Source organism: Ambystoma mexicanum, chromosome 13, assembly GCF_040938575.1.
Source record: "Ambystoma mexicanum isolate Mex_15411 chromosome 13, UKY_AmexF1_1, whole genome shotgun sequence".
NCBI classification, from domain to species: Eukaryota; Metazoa; Chordata; class Amphibia; order Caudata; family Ambystomatidae; genus Ambystoma; species Ambystoma mexicanum.
The window spans coordinates 99,436,453-99,459,563 of NC_090938.1; the positions used below are offsets into that span (position 1 = coordinate 99,436,453).

Sequence of the window (23,111 nt, forward strand, 5' to 3'; positions counted from 1 at the left end):
CATCAGACCTGTCCCATCGCTTTTACAGTTCAGGAACCTTCTTCTTCAAGGAATGGCTCCTCCTTAACAACTAGGTCCACACACCCTGCACTCCCTACCCTACCTGACACTCAGTGATCTGCTCCTCACTGTCTCCTGTGACGATTCACTAGGTGTCGTCACTCCTACCAAGGGAGAGCCCTTTCCCATGAGGCTAGGGAGGTTGGGCTGCTATCCAATAGTCGGTATCAGGTAATATTATCCCCATATATATGGTCGCCGTATATAATATTGCTGGGAAAAGGTTGTGGCGATATTATATGGGTGACCATATATATTGGGATAGGGGCAGCAAAAAAAAAAAAAAGAAGAAAAATAAAAGTGTTTGGGGTTGCGGGGGTGTCCCCCGCATGTTCCATGCAATAATGTCCCCCACAAAAAACGGCCATTTTTCGGCGATATTTTTGCATGCCGATATTTTTGAGGGGACATTATTACATGGAACCCAATAGTCCCCCTAGCAGTGGTTTCTATGCGGGAGCACCTCATGAGGAGGGATTCCCCCTCTGGGGACAAGGACAATGTTGTCCCTCTCCAACATTCTCTAGTCCTTCCTACTGTGCTCAAGCACTTTATTGAAAGTCAACCCATGTACTCATACCATAACGGAGATAATCCTGAAGCCAAAAGTACTAGGATGAAGAACTCAGGGGACATGAAGGTCAATGGCTGTGCTTGTACTGGTATAAGGTGGCCCAGAGGAGGCATAAAGAGTCACTTGTTAACAGAGAGAATGGACTTTTACAATCCACATTGGAGGAACTTTATACATATATTAAAAGGAACAAAGGACTATCGAATGGGTGAAGCCAGCCGTGTCAATCTTGGCCGCGTCAAACCCCGCCTGTCTGGCAGCAGGTGTGGAGGCGAACAGTTTATGGTCTTTTCATCAAAAGTTTTCCATTGAAAATGTTACCATCAAATGCATTTCTTGTAATTTTCTTTTTTTGTGGGGGTCACCCCCAAACTCCCTGTTTTTTACCATTACAATCCCACCCCAAACAAAAGGAACCCTTAAACCAACACAAACATACATTCGATGGTAAAAATTTAGTTGCAAAATGTTCGATGGAATTCATTTTGTTGTAAACTATTTCGATGGAAATACCAGATACCGAGTTGATCCAGCACGAGCAGTCCAAGCGCTGTCAAAGGACCGGAGGGAAGAGGACGCTGTTGAAGTGGCGTGGGTGTCCTCCATGGGTTCTGCAGGAATGAACCCAGGCAGAAGACCAAGTTGGAGAGTGGGCCGCAGAACAGATGAGAGAAGTACCACACAGCCCATGGAGCAACGGCAGTGAACCACCAGAGCCGTGGAGAAGACCTGTGGTCCCAAGAAGCTCCTGTGACATACCACGATCCCACACAAGATACTGAAAGGTATGGGAGACCTGGATGGGACACAGGGATAGAAGAGATGCTGGTTCACAAAGCTCCCTTTCTCATCCGTAGTGGGGAGCCCGCTACTGAATATAACCAGCGAGGGTCTGCACAGATATTGAGAGCATTGGAGGAAATATTCCTCGTCACAGTGGGAAAAGATCACCGCTGACCACCAAAGAAGGGCCTGGGACCCAAGAGCAAATACTGAGAAGTAACTGAGTAAGCAAGGACATGTGGGACCCAAGAGCAAATACTGAGAAGTAACTGAGTAAGCAAGGAGATGTTGTAAAGACAGTAGTGGAAGGGCGTCATTCCCCCTGGCCTTGTTGTGAACCGTGCCAAGCAATACCAGGAGATGGAAGTTATTCTCCTGGTCCTGAACTAGGAGCTGTATTAAAGACGCCAGGTGAAGGGAGTCATTCCCCCTGGATTTATTGGAAACTGTTCAGAGATACACCAGAAGAAGGAAGCCATTCTCCTGCAGATGAACCTTGGATAAGGGTTGTGTGAAACCCGCAAGCCAGGGCAAGGGAGGCCTTCCCCTTGGCTTTATTGGAAACTGTGCAGAGATACACCAGAAGAAGGGAGCCATTCACCTGCAGGTGAACCTTGGATAAGGGTTGTGTGAAACCCGCAGTCCAGGGCAGGGGAGGCCTTCCCCCCTTGCATTCTTATTACAAGAGAACATTCTTTTGGACACCATCCAGACAAAAGGAGAAGGGTGCCATTCTCCTGAAGAAGGGACTTTCTGTTAGTTATAGTGTGAAGGATAGAAGTAGGTTGTGACACAGGACGGTGGAGTTTATTTTGACAGACATTCTGACAGACCCCTTAGTATTCGTTTTTGAGGCAGGTAAACCCCTCACAGATATAGGGATAGATAGGATTTTTTTGGTACTGGAAATAAAGGTGTATACCCACCACCATGCTACCTTTTGAGTCAGCTTCTTTCTTCGACACACTTACACCCCCGCCACCCCCCGGTTGTTTGTAAATCCCTTGTTGCCAATTGACCACCCAGGCCCTACCTTGTTATCTCCCTGCTCTTTTTTCTCTACTTTCCTCACTGTGCCCTTCCCCCTATGATTGTAAAGCACTCCGTTGCTTCCCGAAGCCAGGTCTGCACTCAATAAATACCATAATAATAATAATAATAATAATAATAATAATAATAATCATTTGCTGTCCGGTCATTTGGTCGACAGAAAATTGGTCGACAGACAAATGGTTGACGCAATTTGGTCGAAAGACAAATGGTCGAATTTTTATTTTTATTTTTATATATATTTTTCAGGTTTTCGTTTAGGAAAAAAAAGGGTTTTTAAGCAAAAAAAGGAGGTTGGGGGGACCCCCCAAAATAACAAATACAAAAAATGTGAAAATACAAACAAAACAAAATTCGACCATTTGTCTTTCGACCAAATTGCATCAACCATTTGTCCTGTCGACCTTTTTTTAGACCAAGTGACCAGTAACCTAATCATTTTACTGTTAATATGGAATCTTGTGGTATGCAACTGTCACTAATTAATGAAATCTCAAAAGTGAAGTATAGCGGTAACTACGGTTGGGGTCTTCCAAATGTCAGAGCATGTCGAGTGGGCGGTATGGCCACTGCTACCAAAAAAGTAATCTTGACTTACCAAAAAGTCATTGACTTGTTGCTCAGCTTTCTGTTTTGGACTACGAAGTTGCATCCCTTCCAGATAGCGCCGCAGAATTTCTTCTTGCTCCATGTCGGCCAAGTGGGCAAGCTGGAGAGTCCAAACTGGAAACGCACATGTCATGTACGGGCTGCCGCGCAGACCACTAAGTATCCAAACTCAACAGAGAGCTAAGTGCCCAGTGCTAGTGTGTGTGTGGTTTACCGGCTTCATGGCAAAGCTTGAAGGAAACTATTAGTAACTGCTACTGTGGTCACATTAGAAAGTGTTGTCCGGGCATCCCCAGGGTCCTAGTGCCTCACGCTTTATCACAGCAGAGCAGCAGGGGGTTGGGCAGATATGCAGTACCTTAGAAGGGGAAGTCACGTTAGCCACTTCCTTAAACAGCCGTGCCGTGCATTCCACCGACAGGCTGTTCCTTTTGTTTTTAATGAAGCAACCTCACTACACGTGCATGTAGTTTTGGACACACTTATCCTGCGTATACATGCACAAGTTGTGAACATTGTGTACAGCTCATTGCAATGAAAACATTCTAAAATGAGAATATTAATCCTGCAGTGTACGTATTGTGTTCTTTAAGCTCAGCTACTATGATACAGAACTATTCTCTTGAATCGCCAGCTGTCCGCATCATCCAGGTCGTAGGCGTGGCAGCCCCGAGGAGATGGCTTGGAAGACTGGGCGGGTTTAACTCCTATCTGCAAAGTCTCTGTAAAGTGAGCTTCTGTGTTTGTCGTTTGAGTATTCTGTGACTCTGTACTAGACAGCTGCTGCCACCATGTGTTTGTTTTTTTTGTAGCAAGTGATCTGTCTTCCGCATTTCATATGTTCAGAGATGTTTGGAAATAGTACACATATTAATATCACGGTTCCTGTATGGCTCTTCGCGTCAGTGAGCAATTTCCTCCATTAAGCAAGCGTGCAGTAACATCAATAATAGATCACAACTAGTCACGTGTCTAACACGCTCTGTGTTCTTCGCCACGTCCACGTAAAGTATGTGGCGGTCCAAGAAATAGCAAGCGTGCCTCTATCGTAGTTCTGGCATGTCTCTCTCTGAGATGGGCCCTTCTTCTCAGATCTAAATGATGGGTGCAATACATAAATAAATTACTAATGGGGACATGTCTGTGGTGACCCGCTCCCAGATCACCGGAGCGGGCCACAGCTGATGTCGGGATCACCCGACGGGACTCATCGAGCCGCAGACATGCAGCTCCCAGACAGCATTACTAATGCTCCGGATCACCAGAGAGGATCATCACAGCTGGGGTCACCCAGCTCGCACCCGCCTCGGCTCTGGGGGCACTGAAGACGAGGCTGGTGGACATGTGCCATAATCACATGGCAGAATAGCAAGAGGAGGACGGTGTTGCCCAGCAGGGGCACTGTCCAAATGCCAGGCCACGTGGCTAGGCCCTCGGAATGCTGCGCAGCACCAGCATGGTGCACAGAACAAGCGCAGGAGTCAGCAGTAGGATCGACTGACTAGCCGGAAGTGGCTAGTCCTTTTTATTAGCTTGGTCACATGGTTACCACCATATGGCCATGACACAGATCCTGGGAGCTACCATGCTCCCCAGGAGGGGTGACATACAACACTCCTCCTTTTTCATAACGACAAAACAAATACAAAATCACAGCACAATGCACACAATAATACTAAGACTATAGATACCACTAGTCTTCACACACTTAGCGGCCCAGGTTACCCGCAGGTTGACAGTCCGGGTTGGTGAGTTACTGGTGACACGACATGCAAACACACCCTTTATCAACCTGGGTGAGTGGACCTTGCCCCACTGACACAGCACCGTCGTTCGCATCTGGCACCCCTTACTACAAAACCCACAAACGTAGGAACACAGCTTCACGCAATATTTTGGCTGGGCCAGTTTAGGTCTGTGGGCTGCCAACTTTGATGTGTACGATCGTAGGGTCCACAAGATACCAGTCAGACCTCCACTGCAGTGTCTTCAGGACAGTTCAGTGTTGAAGGGCCGGTTAAGCTGCACCTGGGCGCACGAGGGGCCACATCGGCCTAGTCATTGGCTGGTGGGGGCAGAGATCATGGCAGGCTGCTGGCGTTACGATGATGGGCCAGCTCAGAGTTCAGGGTGGGCAACGCCGCATTTGGGTATCCCAGGGTGCCACCTCAATCGAGTCTCTGGATTGCAGCAGGAAAACTATGGCAGCACGATGGCAGGGTGTTGGCGTTAGACGACGGGCCACTTACATCACTCACCCCTCCCCACCGGGATGATGCAGGACACCACTACGAGCCTCAGGCGCACAAGCACTTGCAAGAGTTGTAACTCTCCTGATGGTCACTTGATGTCTCACAACTGTGTCTACTGCTGGCGTGCACCTGGTTTGGCTCAGGGAGTCCAGTGTCACTGAGGGCACACATGCACTTATGGAGCTGCACCCTTCCTGGCTCCTCCTGGGGAAACCGGGAAACTGCGAGGGGTGAATTGATTGGCCTTTAGGGCATCCACGCACTGCTGGGCATTCTAGGCTGATGGGACACCCCAGTCAGGATCTGGGGAGCGCTGGTCACATGGCCCTCCCCCTTGTTGCCGTTGAGACCACAGGATACTCTGGCTTCCCTCTTTGGGGTACCCCCGGCTTGCCTGCTCATCTGTTCTTTTGGATGCCTCCCCACCCCCAGATGACACACTGGGCAGCCTGGGGACCATAGCTCCTTTGAGTGGCCACTGCCTTACTCCGCGGCCAGCCTGCGTTGATCTGCTGCACTGCCGCAGGCACGGATTACCCTTATGGAGCCTTGGGGGCTTATCCTTGTGCTGCCACTTGACGAGAGCAGCACCTACCCATGGTGGAAGGTGGAGGAAGTGCTGCGGGGTTAATGTTCTTGGTGCCCCACCGTTTTTGATGTGATGGGGGTGGGTACCTGCAGCTCTGCTGTGTGGCCTGGGAACTAGGGCTCCCTTTGGGGACCGTGGCCTGATGTCGCAGCCATTCCCGTGCTTATTGATGCACTGTAGCACCGGGTGTTTGATGGCCATGCCGCCTCCTCACAAACAGGCCGCAGCCTTTCCTTTGTCTTCCTCACTACCGGCCTGGGTGACTGTAGGGCACCTCCCTTCATTCATTTTATCTTTTATTTTCTTTGTTGATCTTTTCACCCTGGTAGGCCCAGGTCGTTTGTGGGCCCCACCCCGCTTGTTGCAGCCGGGACATCTGGTTCTCGTCTGTGCCCCGCCGCAGCCCTTTGTTTCCTTTGATTTTGCTTTTTTTTCACCCTGGCAGGCCCGGGTTGTCTGTGGGCCCCCCCCATCTTGTTACAGCTGAGACACTAGTTAATTTTATTTTCATGCACCGCCACAGCCCTTAGCGTGGGCATCCCAGTGCCTTGTCCTCCCCCCTCCTCCATGTACTTGCCCCTCCTCCCCCCCCTTTCCTCCCCTCATGCAACCCGGCATATGTCATACATCACATGTTGAAAAAACGACTCAGACAACTTGTAAAGTTGGAAGATTAAAATGCCTCAGCAGCTTTATTTGCATAAAGTCTTGGAGTTATCTTACAGGCGATCCGTAATTCACCAACACAGGTATACTACTCTGTGTGCGGCTACCTAGGTATCCCTTGCCCTCCCCCCCCTCTCCCCTACCGTCCTCGTCCGGTGGACGCCTCAGGTTGAGCCCGGCCCTTGCTAATAACCTCTCTCTACCCCCGGCCGTTTGTAGATTTCCCATGACGGTGTTTTCCATATGCCCCTCCTTTTGCTCTAGGTCTTTGTTGGGAATGCCCTGCCCCCCGCCCCTCCTACCCTGACACTTACACCGTGTCCTGGGTCTGGGTCTAGATAAAACAGGCAGCCACGCGGTTCCTCGCTAGTGTTCAGGTTCCTATACCGGCACCACCACAAGTGCCCCAACGTTACACATATCCCACATCCGTTGTTAAGGCCGACACCGCCCTCCAGTGCCGGCCCACACCTTTCTGCCTGCCCAGATGGTCATCGCTTTGCGATGCCCGTCTATTTTGAGTCCTTTCTACTCTACTCTGTCCCCCCCTTCGTCCCCCAATTGCCGCTTGTACTGGAAGCCCAATCCTATCTATGCTATGCTGCCCCCCATGTCTCCCTTCCGTCTTGCCAAGCCCCTAAGAACTTCCCAGTTCCCTCTCCCCCAAGGCCTCCCTGTGAAGTCTGACCCAGTGCCCCCATGCCAGCGTACTGTCTCTTCCGGGTACCCTATCCCTTCTTCTTCCTTCCTTTCCCAAGCTTGCTCCTCCACTCCCCAGGTCCACAGTTTTTGAGTCCAGCCAAGCCCCCCCTCCCTGACATTTCTGCCCCTCCATGTCCTGGCTCCCTTTCCCCCCCAGATGCAGACTCCCAGCCCTGTTCTTCCGTACTCCGTCTCCTGTCTCCCCAGCTTTTGGTCCTTGCCCCCCCTGCCTTTCCTTGGGACTGGCTTCGTCCCCCCTGTTCCCTTTATTCGCCTTGCCGCCCTTTCTTGGATCCCCCACCTCCCTCCCCCTCCCGCCCCCCTCCCTCCGTGAAGACTTCCCCTTGCTGTTATTTTTGTCACCGTTACCTGACCCCCCCCGTAGTTTCCTCTTGTCCCCCCCCCAACCGACTTCCCTTGATGGCCTTGTTTGTGAGATTGTTATTCGTTACCTCCCCCCCCTCCGCAATTTTGGGCTTGGAATTGGCTCCCAAATCCCCTACATCCCTCCCCTTTTTCCCAGGGCCTCCCCCGAGCCTATTACTGTTGGGGCGCCGTAAATCTAATCTGTTGGCTGGTCATTCCCCTATGGGTCTGCCAGTGCTTCGTAAAAGGGATTGACCTGTGACACCTCCAAGACTCTCTGCTGGCTGCCGGCGGCAGAGAGTTCCCCCCAGCCTGCTCAGGGCACTCCCCTCTTTAGTTTAGTATTCGTTCTGCTTTAGCCTGCCCCGCCACCTCCACCTCTGTTCATTCGTGAGGATGTTTGGGCGATGGGGGGTTCAAGGGGGGGAGGGGGGAGGGAGCGGGGTAGGGGACGGGTGGGGAGGGTAGCAAGAGGAGGAATTGCCTCCCCCTTACCCCCTCCCCCTCCACCCACACCCTCTCGATCTGTACCCCATCACGTGCATCCCGCGTTTTTTAGTGCCGTCCTCCATTCTAAGGACATTATTGCTGTGGCCACCTCGGACAGGTGCGTTTTGTCCTTCTCGAAATAACCAGGTACCTTTAAGGTAATAAGGGGGTGCCGAATCCATACCATCCCCCTACTCTTTAGAAAACCCCCCATACCACTGTTAGTTTTCCTCCTCCATGGCCCCGTGGCTTAGCGCACGCCTCCATTCCTGCCTTGGAATTATCTCAGACCATGTCACCTCGCACTCCCTGAAGGTCCTCCCTATTCTGGTTAGTAAAGTTCTCAATAGCTCTGTCAAGTCCTTCCTTCCTTTAGTCACAAGATCATTGCCCCCCATATGTATCAAGATAATGTCGGGCGAAGGGTGTTGCTGAGCTGCCTATTCCAATGTCTCCCATAAGAGCGTGCTTTTTAAACCTCCCTTGGTGATCCAACTGATCTGTGTATTCCGGAGGCCCAGGTTACTGTCCCGAAACGCCGTCCGTGCTCTGGAAGCTGCCCTGGCCACGAAGGAGTGGCCCACGACCCATACCCTGTTGGTTTCTGTGGAGACATGAGTGGTCATATTAGATATGTGGCCTAGTTGGTGCCCACGGCACCATACGAAGCCCCCCCCGACCGCGTTGGCCTGGTTACCGTACATATAATTCGTATTTGTCGGATACCCATCTCCCTATCTTTTTGACCGTGTCTTCCCCCAGGCCTTCCCTGCTTGCCGTTGTTGCTGCGCCCATGCGGAACGAGTGGGTCGAATATTGCACCGGATTCACGCCAGAATTTGCCAGGGGCCCCTCCAAGACTTGCCTGAATTCGAACTGGGTGAGTGGGGTTCCGCCCTCGTGTCGGAACAAATACCCCTGCTCACCCCCCCTGATCGCAAAGTATGCTGTCATATTTTCGACTGGGCAAAACGGTTCCTGTCCCAGTCTGGCCAACACTAGCTCGCATCCCTTGGCCTGCTGGTCTGTTTTTGATATCCTGATGGTGACCGATATCCCCCCTCCCTTATGCCTTACATCTCCCCGTAGTAGGGCTCTGAAGCTCTGGTCATTCTTTGCTTTAGCCACTAACTCACTAATCCGTAGAACCACGCAAAATAAAGCAAGCACCGTCCCTGTCCTGTCCGGCAGCCCCTGTAACTATCCGCCTGCGCCTCCCTGTCGCCCTCAATTTAAGCCCCTGAACAAAAGTAAAATTAATATTTTGTTGCATTGCCTGCCTGTTTGACAAAATCACGTGAAGCATTGGAACTCTTTGCCACCATCCTTGCCCCCAACAATCGTGCTGGCCCTTCAGGAACGTGTTCAAAATGTTTCTTTTGCATGGACTGAAGAGATGGCCCACCCGAATATCTCCACCTGATTTCTATGTGTAATATCTAATGTAACAACGCCTTGATGCCGAAAGGTTGAGCACATTTTTAGAATGTAACATAGGTAATTACATAGATACAGCTGGGCATTGCTTCCATTTCCAGCCGTAATCATGATTTGCCCCTTAATAACACCTGCAAAGCTAAAAACTCGTTTGCTCCCCCGAAAATCAACTCGTTTTTCCTAGACCCTTGTGGCCAGGGGAATATTATTATAAGAAGTCCCAGTTGATAAGAAGCCTGTATTAATTATATGAGAAACCTGAGGGTTTAGGACCAGATGTCAGTCTTAAGGTGATGAAGCAGAAATCCATCAGCGCCCCACCGTGCGACCAGGCGATCAACACACAAATCTGACACAGCCTGTCTATTCCGAATGCACAATCACAAAGCTCTCTCAGATGGCCCTAAAAAGCTGATATGTTGACCTTTTAAGAACAATATGGACTGCCCAGATTACGCACAAACGCTTATCACCCTTGGTAACTTCAACACATATTGAACGCCAGCATGCGACTTGGCACACTGATTTCTCCCGATGTACACTGCCATTGTTTTTACATTTTATTGGCCAATGCTGCCAGCCGATTTTTCCAAGGTGCCGTTTTCTGAAGGTTTGGGTACAATCAGGTTGCCTTCATCCGAAATCTTTACATTTGAGAATACATCCACGTTTAAACGTGTCTGCTTTAATGAGGCAACTTAACATACCAATGTGAGGTAGCAATAAATGCGGGACGCAGGAGCGGCTTGACCGCTGATATGGGGGCTTATATGGGGGCAGAGAGACAGCTCCAGCTAACAAATGCGCATGGTTCTGGGGAACTCACTTTAACTCCATGGGTGTCAATTTGTGTCCATGTGTTGTTCAAATAAGCTGAAAGATAGGTTTAGTGCCCCAACTGCATTACAGTGGATAAATTATCCTCCAGACTGCTTCAATAATCATTTATGACACGCTCAAATACCAGAGAGCAGTCTCTAAGCCCAGGACAGGTATTCGAACATGTGTCGCACAGCGTTGTCTTGGAAGCAAGACAAGCGCATTGTCCCAGAGATATCCTGACCCCATTGCTTTATTCAGACCAAACAGAATAGGAAACTAAAACATGTGCTAAATTTAAGCCAAGCAATCAGGGCAGACAATACATTCCATTGTTCAATCAGCTCAAGAAGGGATCCTAATAGCTTGATTCACGGCCAAAGACATGGATGACCAGCTTCAAACTAGCAACGACCAACCTTTCCCTCCCGTAGCTAACTGCGGCATTCGCCCGGCAAACCCATGGTGGCCATCTTACCCTTTGCTGGCTTTATAATAAACGACCCCCCCCCCCTCAACTAACATGAACACACGGCCAACGCTTTACATTGCATTTCTAAAACCCCATTCCCGCCCATAGCTAACTGCGCCATACACCCGGCATCAACATGGTGGCCCTGTCACGCGCGTTCGGCATCTAAATTGCATTACTAAACCAACCTTTCCCCCCATAGATATCTGCGCCAGTCACCCGACAGTCATGATGGCCATTTTACATGTGGCCGGCTTTATACAACGGAACCCCCCCCCTCAACTACCGTGAGCCAGAGCCTGTATCACCCGTGCTCTATCGGCCTCGCCGCACACTATCACTGTCCTTTATTATGTCATATTTTGAAATCACTATAACTGGCAGGTGTGCCTCTGTGATCTTATTTATATTAACATGCAACTAAGGTGTGTGCCTATGACCGCTTATATTCTCATGGCGTGCTGCCCTCAGCCGCCATTCCTCATGCCGCACCGGTCTAATTCCAAAACCGGAACAACGCACCCGTCATTACACCACATCCCCATTCACTGCGGGCCCCCTACGCTGACACCGTCACGCGGCGTTGCACCCCCCGCCCATGTTTCCACCTCGCACATGGCGCTGTGGCCATTAAACATACTGTATCTACCACTCGACGGCCTTAAGAACTGTTTGCCAAACCTGGATTTGTGCGTTTTCGCGCCATATTGGGCAAATACATTTTTGCCCGGCGGCCATCAAACAAAACAACCATAGTGTGCACCCTTCATAACAATTGTGGCAAGGTGGACTAACATAAAAGTTACCCGTTCGAACAACACTGCCTCCCATAAAAGAATGCCTCCTTGCTATGTGGCGCAGCGGCCATCTCCTGCAGAATACCGTGAATCAAACAGGCATGCTCACGCACAGCCACACACCACATTGCCCGTAAATAATAAAAACTTCATTGCTATGTGGCGCGGCGGCCTTCCCCCGAGAATATCAAGCATCCATCGGCCAGACATGGCGACCCTGATCGAATCCACTCTGTGCGATGGCCACCCAATGTAAACCGAACCAAACCCTAGACCCGCATCCTACGCAGTCATGACCCCGAACGCCTTGTACCCTCGCGGGTTGGGCGCGCTGCACGCTGTGTGTTATAGCCCTCCCTCCCCTGCCACCACTCGGACATCCAGCCATTTCCGACGCCGCTCCCACCTCCCCTGGACGCGTGTCCAGGCCCCAGTCGTCCCACCCGGTCACCTTCCTGACTGCAGCAGCTCGCCCGGTGCCCCAGGGCCCCCAGGACCCCAACTAGCCGACCCCGCCTTAACCCAGAGCCCCAGAGTCCATCTCCACCTGTCCCCGGCCAATCCCCACTGCACCGATGTACCGAGAACCTCCCACCCATATGGCATACAAGCAGGCCGGCGTGACATCCATAACTCCGAGCATTCCCTCAACTTAGAAAAAACTCCCTTTGCCCGTCCCAAAACATGTGGTGACCGTTCACCGTTACCCCCAAAACACCTTGTTACGGAACCCGTTATGTCTTAGCCGGCAAGCACATGATGCTTACCCAAAATCGAATTCTCCCTCCGTTTCCAATACCCCTTTCGTGTCACTAATAATAATATTTATTTTCTGCCTCACCCAATCGTGCGTAGGAACCACTCGAAGCAAAGCAACGTGCGCTCGCTTTCCCTGTTCTATGAATTCCCCCTCGCAGCTTTGTTTGTTTCGGCGCCATCTTGCCCATCATGCATGCCGCCCACACCCCCATGGAGATACCCCTTTCACCCCTTTCCGCTACGCGCCTTGGTTGACCGCGCGTCGTATTCGAGCTCCCGTCCCTTCCCCCAAACATCCCCCCCGGACAATCACACGAAACCCACCTGTCTACTGCTACTCCCCTAACCGGCCTCTTTTCCTCCGACAACCCCCCCCCCCCATGCCCATGCTACACCCCCACGCTGTTTGGCGACCGCCAAAACGCTCACCTCGGCCCCCTAACCATCGAGCCACGCAACTGTTCTACATACTTTAGTTTTCCCGGTTGGAACCGAAACCCGCTGCGACCGGAAATCCCGAAAACGACACGTCTCCAACTCCTTGACCCCGCCTGTAACGAACCGTGCCGCCGACGGAGCCCAGGGAACAGGACGACGAGCCAAACAAAACCACTATCAGGTGAGGCAGGAAACCGAGGGAGAATGTGCTAGTGTTTTCAGAAGCCCGTGCCTTTATGGGGCCGGCTTCTCCCTCGGTTCCCTGCCCCGCCCCCTGAGTTTCGCGCGCTCTCGTCCACTTCCGGGGGCGGGCCACCGTGTTCCTCCCCCCTTCCCGCCCCCTGATGTATTGGAATCGTGGTGAGGAGGTTGGCTGGGCAACCCCCACTAAGGGGCGGCGCCCGCCATGCCACTTTCATTGGCGCGTTCGCCCACCATTTGTTGCTGTGGGTGAAATGCTTTGAGGTATCACTGCCGCTGGCCCGGGCGTTGGGAGGCCACACCCCCTCCTGTCGTGGCCGGTCCATGCCGCCGCATAGTTTACACATTTTCTTTTTTTTCCTGCCTCGTATAGGGGTCCTTTATCCTCACTCAGCGGGTGCCTATGGCCCACCGGCAGCCCCTCCCTCCGGGAGAGTCCACTTTACTGCTCCCGCTGGGCCTTTCCTTCATGGCGGCCGATGCCGGGAATGATTGGGGCTTCCTCTGCTGTTCGGGAGCCCCCTGGCACCATTGTCCGCTCCTCGGAGCATGCTCTTCTTTCTGTGATGCTGGGCCCATGGCACTGCGACTGGTACAACGTCCTTTCATTGTGGGATGAAAGGACGCTGGGTTTTCCTTTGTTGTTATTTCAACCAGAAAACTCATAGAATTTTGTAGGGGGGTTAAAAAATATATAGATAGGGCGTGGGTGTTAGGGAATAGTTAAATAATTAAAGGGGATAGGGTTTGGGGGGGGTCGCAAAAATATGTTTTTTTATTAAACAATGAGTTTTCTCGTTGAAATATCCACGGAGAAACCCATCGTTGTTTCATCCCGCAATGAAATGACATGGAACCCTGCGACCACGCCCCCTTTCCATCTGCACCTTCTCAATCGCAGCCGATGCCGCCACCACCATGCGGGTGCCAGGCAGCCTGTGTCAGGAAATACAGGGACCTGGGCCACCTGCGGATCTCTTCCTCCTTAGCGGCCGACACTGCAGACATCAAAAAAAAAAAAAAAAAAAAAAAACACGGGCTTCCCGCAGCTCGCACACACCAAGATGCAGGGCCGACCAGCCCTCGTCGCCATTGTGGTGACCCACTCCCGGATCACCGGAGCGAGCCACAGCTGATGTCAGGATCACCCAACAGGACTCATCGAGCTGCAGACATGCAGCTCCCAGACAGCAGGGATCACCGGAGAGGACCATCACAGCTGGGGGCACCCAGCTCGAACCCCCTTCGGCTCTGGGGGCACCCAGGCCATAATCACATGGCAGAACAGCAACAGGAGGACGGCATTGCCCAGCAGGGACACCGTCCAAATGCCGGACCACGTGGCTAGGCCCTCGGCATGCTGCGCAGTACCAGCATGGTTCACAGAACAAGCGCAGGAGTCAGCAGTACGATCGACTGACTAGCCGGAAGTGGCTAGTCTTTTTTATTAGCTTGGTGTGACACAGATCCTGAGAGCTACCATGCTCCCAGGAGGGATGACATACAACAATGTCCAAACAAAATGGCCATCACTCTCAATTAAATCCAGGCAAAAGGGGCAAGCAGCTGAAACATTTAAGTTCCATTTATTACAAAGACTTGCTACCAGCCAAATGTCCAGGCGTAGTTTTGGGTACAGACCTCTTGCATATTTTGGATTTGCATGATGAAGGTAGGCCTCAAAGCCAAATACTTGCTTCATGCCCCAGTAACAGGTCAACACGGTGAATCGGCCAACCTAATTTAGCATTCCCGGCTCCAACTTGACCGGAACGGCTTCTCTACTGACTATTTCACAATTATGGGTCATGCTGTTAGTCCATAGCTCGCCCAGCCCGATGTTATTAAGTTCACGTTTTATATGGGTAAACCAGTCTAGCGACCTACCCCTACGTGTAGCATGAGATCTATCAAGTCTTCTCTGTACTTGCCCAGCTGTTCTGATGTCCAGATCCTGCTATTGGCATAACTGTTCCTTTTTATTTTTCGAATGGTACATTTGACCGAATTCGGCAAGTACCATTCGATCGATTAAAAACGAACAATTGAGCGCATTTCGTTTGCGGTTTGATCCTCTGATAATTGATCGCATGCGAGCAGTTTTTTTTCAGAGTTTGCTGCAATCAATTATCAGACGATCAAACACCACCAAACCCAGATCCTCACTCAATAATAAACTGCCCGCGCCTTACAAAAGGGACTCAGTGCGTAACATGCCAGTGTCTGAAAACACAGAGAGATTTGGGATACTAAATGGTCAGCCAAGAATATTTTTCAGATATTTATTTTCAATAATTGATCAATTCGAGAACCCTGTGTTCCCCTGCAGCGCACCACCAAACGATGCTCCTTGTCCTGCCTGTGGGTTGTAGGACTTGAGAGAACCCTGAACTGCCCCGTTCCCATGTTCACTTGTGAACCTCGCTAGACCAGTGTAAGGCCCGATTTGGCCAATTGCCCGTCCCACTTACAGTTAGCCTTGACCCTTAGTCCATAGTAATCGAATTCCTCGACTTGCTCTATGGGCCCAGTACTGAGCTCAAGGTTCCGGGACTGCCCTTCCCTTCTGCCTACTACCTCTGAATAGCAGGGCTTTTGTTAGTGTGGCGTTAATAACTAGCTCATTCTCTTCGTAGAATTCAGTAAACGCTTTTAGTTCTTTTTTTAATCCTACTGGCGTGAGAGAAAGCATGGCATTGGCAGCAAACATTAGCATCAGGACTATGCCAATGCGAGGCATCCGTTTGTAGACTCTGAAGCTTCTCAGTTACCCCATTCATAAAGACACACAACAATTTGGGTGCCAGGACACACCCCTGGCGCACTCCCACCTCGATTCCTATTGTCGAAGTGGTGCTGCCATCCATGCCCCATCTCACAACTGCTTCATTGCCCGAGTAGAGGCTCTGGATGGCCGTTAGTAGTGGAAGGCCAAGAAGAGTTTGCCGGGACCTTGCCACTGTGTCAATCAATGGAAAGAGCATGGTTATGAATCTGTCTCAGCACAACATATTTGTCACATAGTAGACAAACTTGCAGGCTTTGGCCAATAGTGCATATTCCACTGCAGAAACCTGCCAGGAGGTGGTTCAAACCCCCCTTTTCCTCTGTTCAAATTTCAAAGTGTTTTAGGTTTGCTCTGGCAAAGACTTTTCCACCCGCGTCTAATAGAGAAATGGCCCTAAAATTACTAGGCCGGTCCCTAGAGCCTTTTTTAAACACAGGCCCTATTTCCACCTGAGTCCGAAAAGCCGGTACTACATCTTGGTTAAGAGCTGCGTTGAATAATTTCATCAAGTAGGAAATCCAAACATCAGGCTCCTGGGCATAAAAATTAACAGGGACTTGGTCCGATCCCGGTGTTTTGCCCAATTCTTTACTCTTGAGGGCAATATTACCTTCCTCACTAGTCCGTATCAATGGAGTGGATTTACTTGCTCTGCCCTCCTGATTACACCCCATTCCCTCTGGCCCTCGGTTCTCGAAGGTCCTAGTTTCATGGTATAGTTGTATAAAGTGATCAACCCAGGTTGACTCCAGTATGCAGCCCTGAAAAGGGTTGCAATCGGTCGGGCGGCCGGCTTCCATTATAGCCCAACATTTCTGAGAGTCTCCAAGGTCAATAGCTGCTATTAGGGAGTTCTAAACCTGATTCACCCAAGCCACTTTCACTTTTCTGGAGCAAACAATATGTCTTCCTAGCTTCATGGGATCATCATCAGCACAAGTAACAAAAGACAAGCCACTAACAATACTAAAAAAACATGTATAGAGGAGGGGCTATACAGTAATGAGAGAACTGGGCAAAGGTTTGTCAATGTAGCTGGAATGTGCCGCTATTCAAAAAGAAGCGCCTTGAGCCGTTTACAGAAGATTTGGAGGCTCTTCTCTGAGTGCATTTCGGCAGAGAGGTTGTTCCAGGCAAGAGTAGCTAAAACCGGAAAGGAGTGACCTGTGGCCCGGCTTCTTTTGATCCTAGGGCAGATAAGAGGATGGATAGTATTAGATCGAGTTGATCTCCCCTGTGGTTGGGGAGTGAGGCAGTTTTTCAAGTAGATTGGAGCATGTCCATGTAGACTTTTATGTGTCAAGGTCAGGATCTTAAAAGTAATCCTGGAATCAACAGGGAGCCAGTGAAGTTCCCAACTGGCTGTGGTTATGTGTTCCCGTCTTGAGACACCTTTTATGATTCGACTGCGTCATTTTGGAAAATCTAGAGCTTTCGTATACAGTTCTTGCTTGCTCCCCCAAGCAAAGCATTGTAATAGATGGCTCAAAGGAAAGCGACGTCAACCACCAAAATTAATGTATGATGGTCACACTCTATTCTCGGGAATGTAGAGAAGTCCCTAATTAATGCCAGGCTTTGAGGATGACTAAAATATAGTTAATCCTACTCCTGCGGGCACCACCACTATCAAATGTTATCCCTGCAGGAGTATACCCTCAGTACCTGCCATTGCAGGCCCACAAATTAGACATCATAATCAAACTGGCCAGCTCTTCTGCATTCCTGTTTTGTCTTTTGGGTTTACAAGCATTACATTTGTGAATACCTCATACTGAGTCCTTCTCATCAATAATCCCTGCCATAAACTCTAGAGGGTCGGACTGCAGATTGAGGTCTCCCATAAACACTATTCTTATGGGACCTCTGCAATTTACCCTCCGATCAGCGATCCTTTCTTTAAGAAAGAGAAAAAGTCCAGCTCCCGCTCCCAGACTGCTGATTAGACAAATTTATAAAAAAAAGGGATTTTCCTCCACCATAGAGCTTTGCATGAAGCTCCAAGAAGTCTTTGGACCCATTCTCACGGATTCTTACAGATGAAAAAAGGGCAGACTTAAACCATGTTAAGACCCCACCACTTGGTCTGCCACCTGCACCTTGCGTGACTGGGATGACAAACGCAGAAAATCCCTGGAGACGAGGGGCTTTCAGGTCTCTTGTAGGCTGATCACCCCAAAGTTATGAATAAAATCCAACCAACCGCTTTCGGTTAATTATTTACTACCCCTGCTATGTTCCATGAAGCGATATGCACCCCAGCCCGACAGGAGACTAACTTCGGGGACTCCTGTAGCAATAGAGTCCACTAATGGCTCCCTGCTAGTCCCAATCGTAACTCCGGGACTGGAATGCAAGACTCGTCATCCAGATTCACCAGAATGTAATCAACGCCCTACATTGTCCAAATTCAGAGGGGCGTGCGATGTAGGGCCGCAACCGAAATACGATTGATTATGGCAGGATTACTCGAGCAATTGATCAAGGTGTGTCGTATTGACCAATGGATTATACCTTTCGCAAGGGGCTGCGGGTGCGCCACAGGTGCTCGTAGAGGCCGGGCAGCATGACAAGTACCATCTTCTCTCGGTTCTACGTTATTTTGCCGCAGGATTTTTCGTCGCGGGACATTTCAGCGCCGTGTTTTATTAAAAAAATTTAAGGGGGGGTTACCCTCCAAATCCCCCCCTTTTTTTTAATTATTCCCTTTCACCCACAAATATTTATTTAATTTTTAACCCCCCCAAAAAAAATAAACAATGTTTTTTTTTCGATAAAAAAACAGCGATGAAAAGTCCTGCGGCAAAAGAACGGTAGACCCTTCTCTCACTCCTTCTATGATTTAATTATCCGGAAATTGTATTGCAATTTCCAGCCCCAAATGTGAAAGAGGCCTCTGTTCTGTGAGTAATATGCCATCTATTAGCTGTTCCTCCACCATCTGACCTCTGGAAACATCCCTTTGAGTCGGCCTGCCATATGTGTGCACAGGGCTACGTCACTATGTATGATGGAATAACAACCCCTTCTTGCTCGCAGACAATGTGTCACTTTATTGATGAGACTAACTCTTGTTTCATATTGGGGTTCTCCAGTTATGGGACGTTTACCAGGTAAAAATAGCTCTTAGGGATTCTGCCCATGTGAAGTCTCTCTGAGTACCCCCAAGATGGGCTACTAGATCCCAGGGGTCACTGTAGTAAGTTTCCTGCTTCATGCACATTAATGACTTCCACAACCTTATCAAGCGCATCGTTCCTACTGCAATTCCCTTTAGCAAGTAAAGTTGTGCTCAAGCCCCCATCGCTCTTACATTGTGATGTTAGTTAGCACCATAGAACCCTCAAGAGTACCCAAAATGGTCTCAATTTCAAGCCTCATTATCTTTTTTGTAGTTCATTTATTAAAGTTAGAGTGTTTGCAGCCCTCACAGTGGGTGATAATAGGCTACTCCACAAGACACCCCTGCCTTGAGCTAAAGTAACCAATTACGCTAACCGGGTGGGTTAACGCAATTGGCAGCTTGCTTCGTAGCACGTTCGTGTCCGTACAGGGGTAAAAACCTATTCTGAATTGTAACCTCTAGGGGATAGATCACATCATCGGAGTCCTTCAATACAGTACTAGAAGCAGGCCCCCCTCCACCACCACTCTGCCATTAATATCCAGTGTGGAAGTATTTTCTTCCACAGGGATACTATAAATCTTCCCTCTCTGCTGCATAGGGGAATTGTGGACTTCATAACACAGGAGTATTTTCCCAACATCGGCCAATGCATGAAGAGGGACCTTTGATCTACTCACACTTTCAAGTGCCAGATTCCGCATGTCGTCTTTAGACACCTTAACAGGGACAAATGCCTTCCTAGAGATGGCAGCCAGAGCTACACCAGAGGCTTGGACAGTAGATATTTCCTCATCATTGTCTACCACCATGCAAATAGAGGCTGGTTGCCCTCCCAACTTCCCCCCACCCTTTCCCCCCCAGATGGGTGGCTGTGGCGTAGGACCCCTGGGGCTCAATGTCATAGAGCAAGCTCGCAATCTCACTTAGCATTGTGTTAGCCTCGTCTATACGGTTATTACGGTACGCAAGCCAACAGGGATTGTATAATAATTGGTTGTGGCCTTAGTGATCTTCCAAACCCTTTTGGCAAGTTGTAACCATTTCTCTAACATGTCATCTGATCTTAAGCTGATAAGCTGATCATGGGTAAGTTTCCTTTCTTGGTATGAACTTGACTAATTGCTTTTTGTTCGTTTTGTTGTGTTTAAGCGGTTTCATGGCTCAGGACTCTTATTTCGCACTATACAAATTAATAAAAAATAAAAATAAATAAAATATATATATTAAACACGGCCACACTTTTGCAGGCCTTGCCATTTGGAGGCGATTTCAGGGCCCTTCGTTTTTGACACATTCTAGCAATAGGCCAGTGCGATAATAAAGTGCAACTTATCATACAATATGCTCCAAGCAGGAGATAATAAATAGTTAAATAACCATAAAATACATAAGTCAAATGCAATTAAAACAGAATAACTCTACTTAAAAGCTGAAGATGTGAACTAAAACAATCAATTAACATCAGATGATACCAGTTAATAAAATCATCAATGACTAAAATACTTAAAATGTTAAAAATAACATTCCATCATCACTTGAACCAGCTCCCCTTTGCCAGCCAAGACCAATAAACCAATCAGCAGAGAGGGCCCTGGAGTGCTTTAAACTGTTAACACTGTTAAAAGAAAGCCACCCCAATTATCCAAACCAGATCCGGTCAGACCCTCTGTGCTTTTTGCCAGGAGTAGGCACGTGCACGGGAGCGTGGGATTATAACACACAAGTTCCAGATTCAACAGTCTCTGCACTCCGGTTTGCTCCGAAGAGTTCCCTTGGGAGAGAGCAGCTTGTTCAAAGTCCAATACCAGGCATCAGGGCCAGGAACGCTTGACGCTTGAGGGGCACCCATAGTCCAAATCCCACGTAGGCCTGCCTTGGTCGACCCTTGCACACGCTACCCTCCTCACAACTGATGTCTACAGTCAGCCCTTCTGTCAATAATGTTAACTGTGGTTAGGATCTTCACTTAAACCCAAAGACCCAAAGGTTCCAGTGAGCTCCCACTGCCCCTGACAAGTGTGCAAAAACTATGCATGATGATAGCTGGTTGAACATGACAGTTCTGCAGAAATACTCACACAGGAAGCAGAAGAAACTGGTTTTACATAATCGCTATGTGCCCATTCTAGCACAGCTCCTCTGCTGACACAACTTCTGCGCCAAACACCTGCAGCGCCCAGCACCGCATCCTTGTCCGCTCACAGGCTTTGCCGCTCCAGGGCAGTGCAGGCTGTTTTGGGAGCTAGCGGGCATGGCCCCAAGCAGAATGGGATACAATGTTATAGAGCTCCTGCTCCTGGAATCCGTTAAGTCGCCCAACACTGCACCCTTGTCCGCTCACGGATAATATGTTTCTGAATCACAGATTAATGGGAGGCAGTGCCAACCCTGCCAGTATTTGAACATGTGAATGCACAAGATGTCTGATGAGATTGTGCAGTAGCACTTTTTTGGCGTGTTTATGCGCAGAATGGAATTACCATAACAAATAATCTTGGACCCAAATAATAGGAGAGACTCAAAGAACATAGCAAAGTACTACTTTATTATCATATCAATAAAGTAGGGAGATCTGACGAGCAACAGATTGTAGTCCACTCACTCTCGGTTACATTTCTCGGGGCACAAAGGCTTTATGCCTCGATGTGTCAGCTATGACGTCATATGATGTGGCAAATAATAAAACCTATCGGACAGAGAGATTGGTTAGGGAACTTATATAATTATAGCTTCTTTAGGTGTTAGTAACAGTATTGGCTGCCACTTCTCTGGCAGGCATGCCTTGAACGTCCCTCTACTTACGTATGATGCAGATTACAGCAGCATTACAGCAGTGGATTGGCTTCTGCAACAAATTATGCTCACGATTGCAATGGCCCTTAGAATGGTTGGCATTCTCTCCCAACCCTAGACACTCGGCTTGTTAGCAGTAGGTAAGCAAATCAAAACCCATGTGCAGAGAACAACCTCAGACTACTACCCTCTTGCCCAATAAATTGACCATCTCTCATCAGCCAAGCTTTTAGCCAAGGCTTCTCCTTTGTACTTGACCTTGCTGGATGTTCTCTTCTCTGGAACTTTAAGGAGAGGTAGGGTAGATCGTTATATTCGCCTGAAGCCCATCAATAGGCCTTGTTTTCTGGTATTACACCACATGTGAAGAGGCCATGGTTTGGTCCATTTTGCCTTTTATTTAGGGCTATTTGATTCAATTATGCAGAGGCCTCCAGAGACTTGGTTGTTCTATCTCACATATGCTTTTCTGCATCTTTAATCGTCAATACTCGGCATTCGCAAATGTTTGTTCATTTACTTAATCTAAGAGATATATGTCCTACGTACATTGCTTATCCAAGTTGACTCCCCTGGTACTCTTCAGTAGCGTCTCGCTGTGGCGTCCTTGATCTCTAGCCAACAGCTATTATTTGTTCATGCACAAATTTGTATTTCCAGCCTCTGTCAGCTCTGCAGCCCTGGTCTCTCTCCTTCGAGCTTTCGCTTACTTTTAATCGAAGCTGACATCCATCTTTTCAATATGGCTGCATTACCTGTGTTATATTTTCTACTGAAGCAAGCTTCTATAAGACTCATCTACCTTGCATTTCTGGGTATATACATTACCTACTCATCTGGTTACTTAGGTTCTTTGTATATATAGTTTTTTCTCACTTGATAGAATTGTGAGTGTTAGCTTGCGTCACGCCTAGACGGGACTGTGAATGTTAGCCAGGGCCATATCTAAATATGAATTGTGAATGTTGGCCAACGTTACATCTAGACTAGATTGTGAGTGTTGGCTCGAGTCGCCTCTAGACAGGATTGTGAATGTTACCCAATGCTGCACCCAGTTAGAAATGTGGAGATATTCACTCGCCACATCTAAAAAGAAATTGAAATTAGCATGCAACATATCTAGATAGCGAGACCAATAACCAACCCACTAACAATCTCTCCCTTATGCATACACATCTCAAACTCTAAACCAAACACAACCACAACCCTAAAGCACATCAAACCACACAAACTTTACCACTACAACAACAAAACCCTTCGCACAACAGAACTTGACGGCTGCCAACCAAAAAGCACACCCAAGCTCAGTGAACGGTGCTAACCGAACTGAAGCTGCCAAC

The 23,111-nt window shown here is 49.0% G+C and overlaps 1 protein-coding gene across 2 annotated transcripts in view; it reads right to left on the reverse strand.

Annotated features, from left to right (window-relative positions):
- The window catches only part of PTPN22 (protein tyrosine phosphatase non-receptor type 22), an 851,713-nt gene extending 848,404 nt beyond the window's left edge, over nt 1–3,309 (reverse strand). Inside the window, exon 1 of one of the 2 annotated variants that reach the window (XM_069633366.1) lies at nt 3,066–3,240. In XM_069633366.1, coding sequence (XP_069489467.1) covers nt 3,066–3,209 — 144 coding nt within the window. In that variant the 5' untranslated portion in view covers nt 3,210–3,240. Of the gene's footprint in view, nt 1–3,065 lie in introns of both variants that reach the window. The other variant, XM_069633365.1, reaches the window with a different exon arrangement.
- Between the last annotated feature and the right edge of the window lie 19,802 nt (nt 3,310–23,111).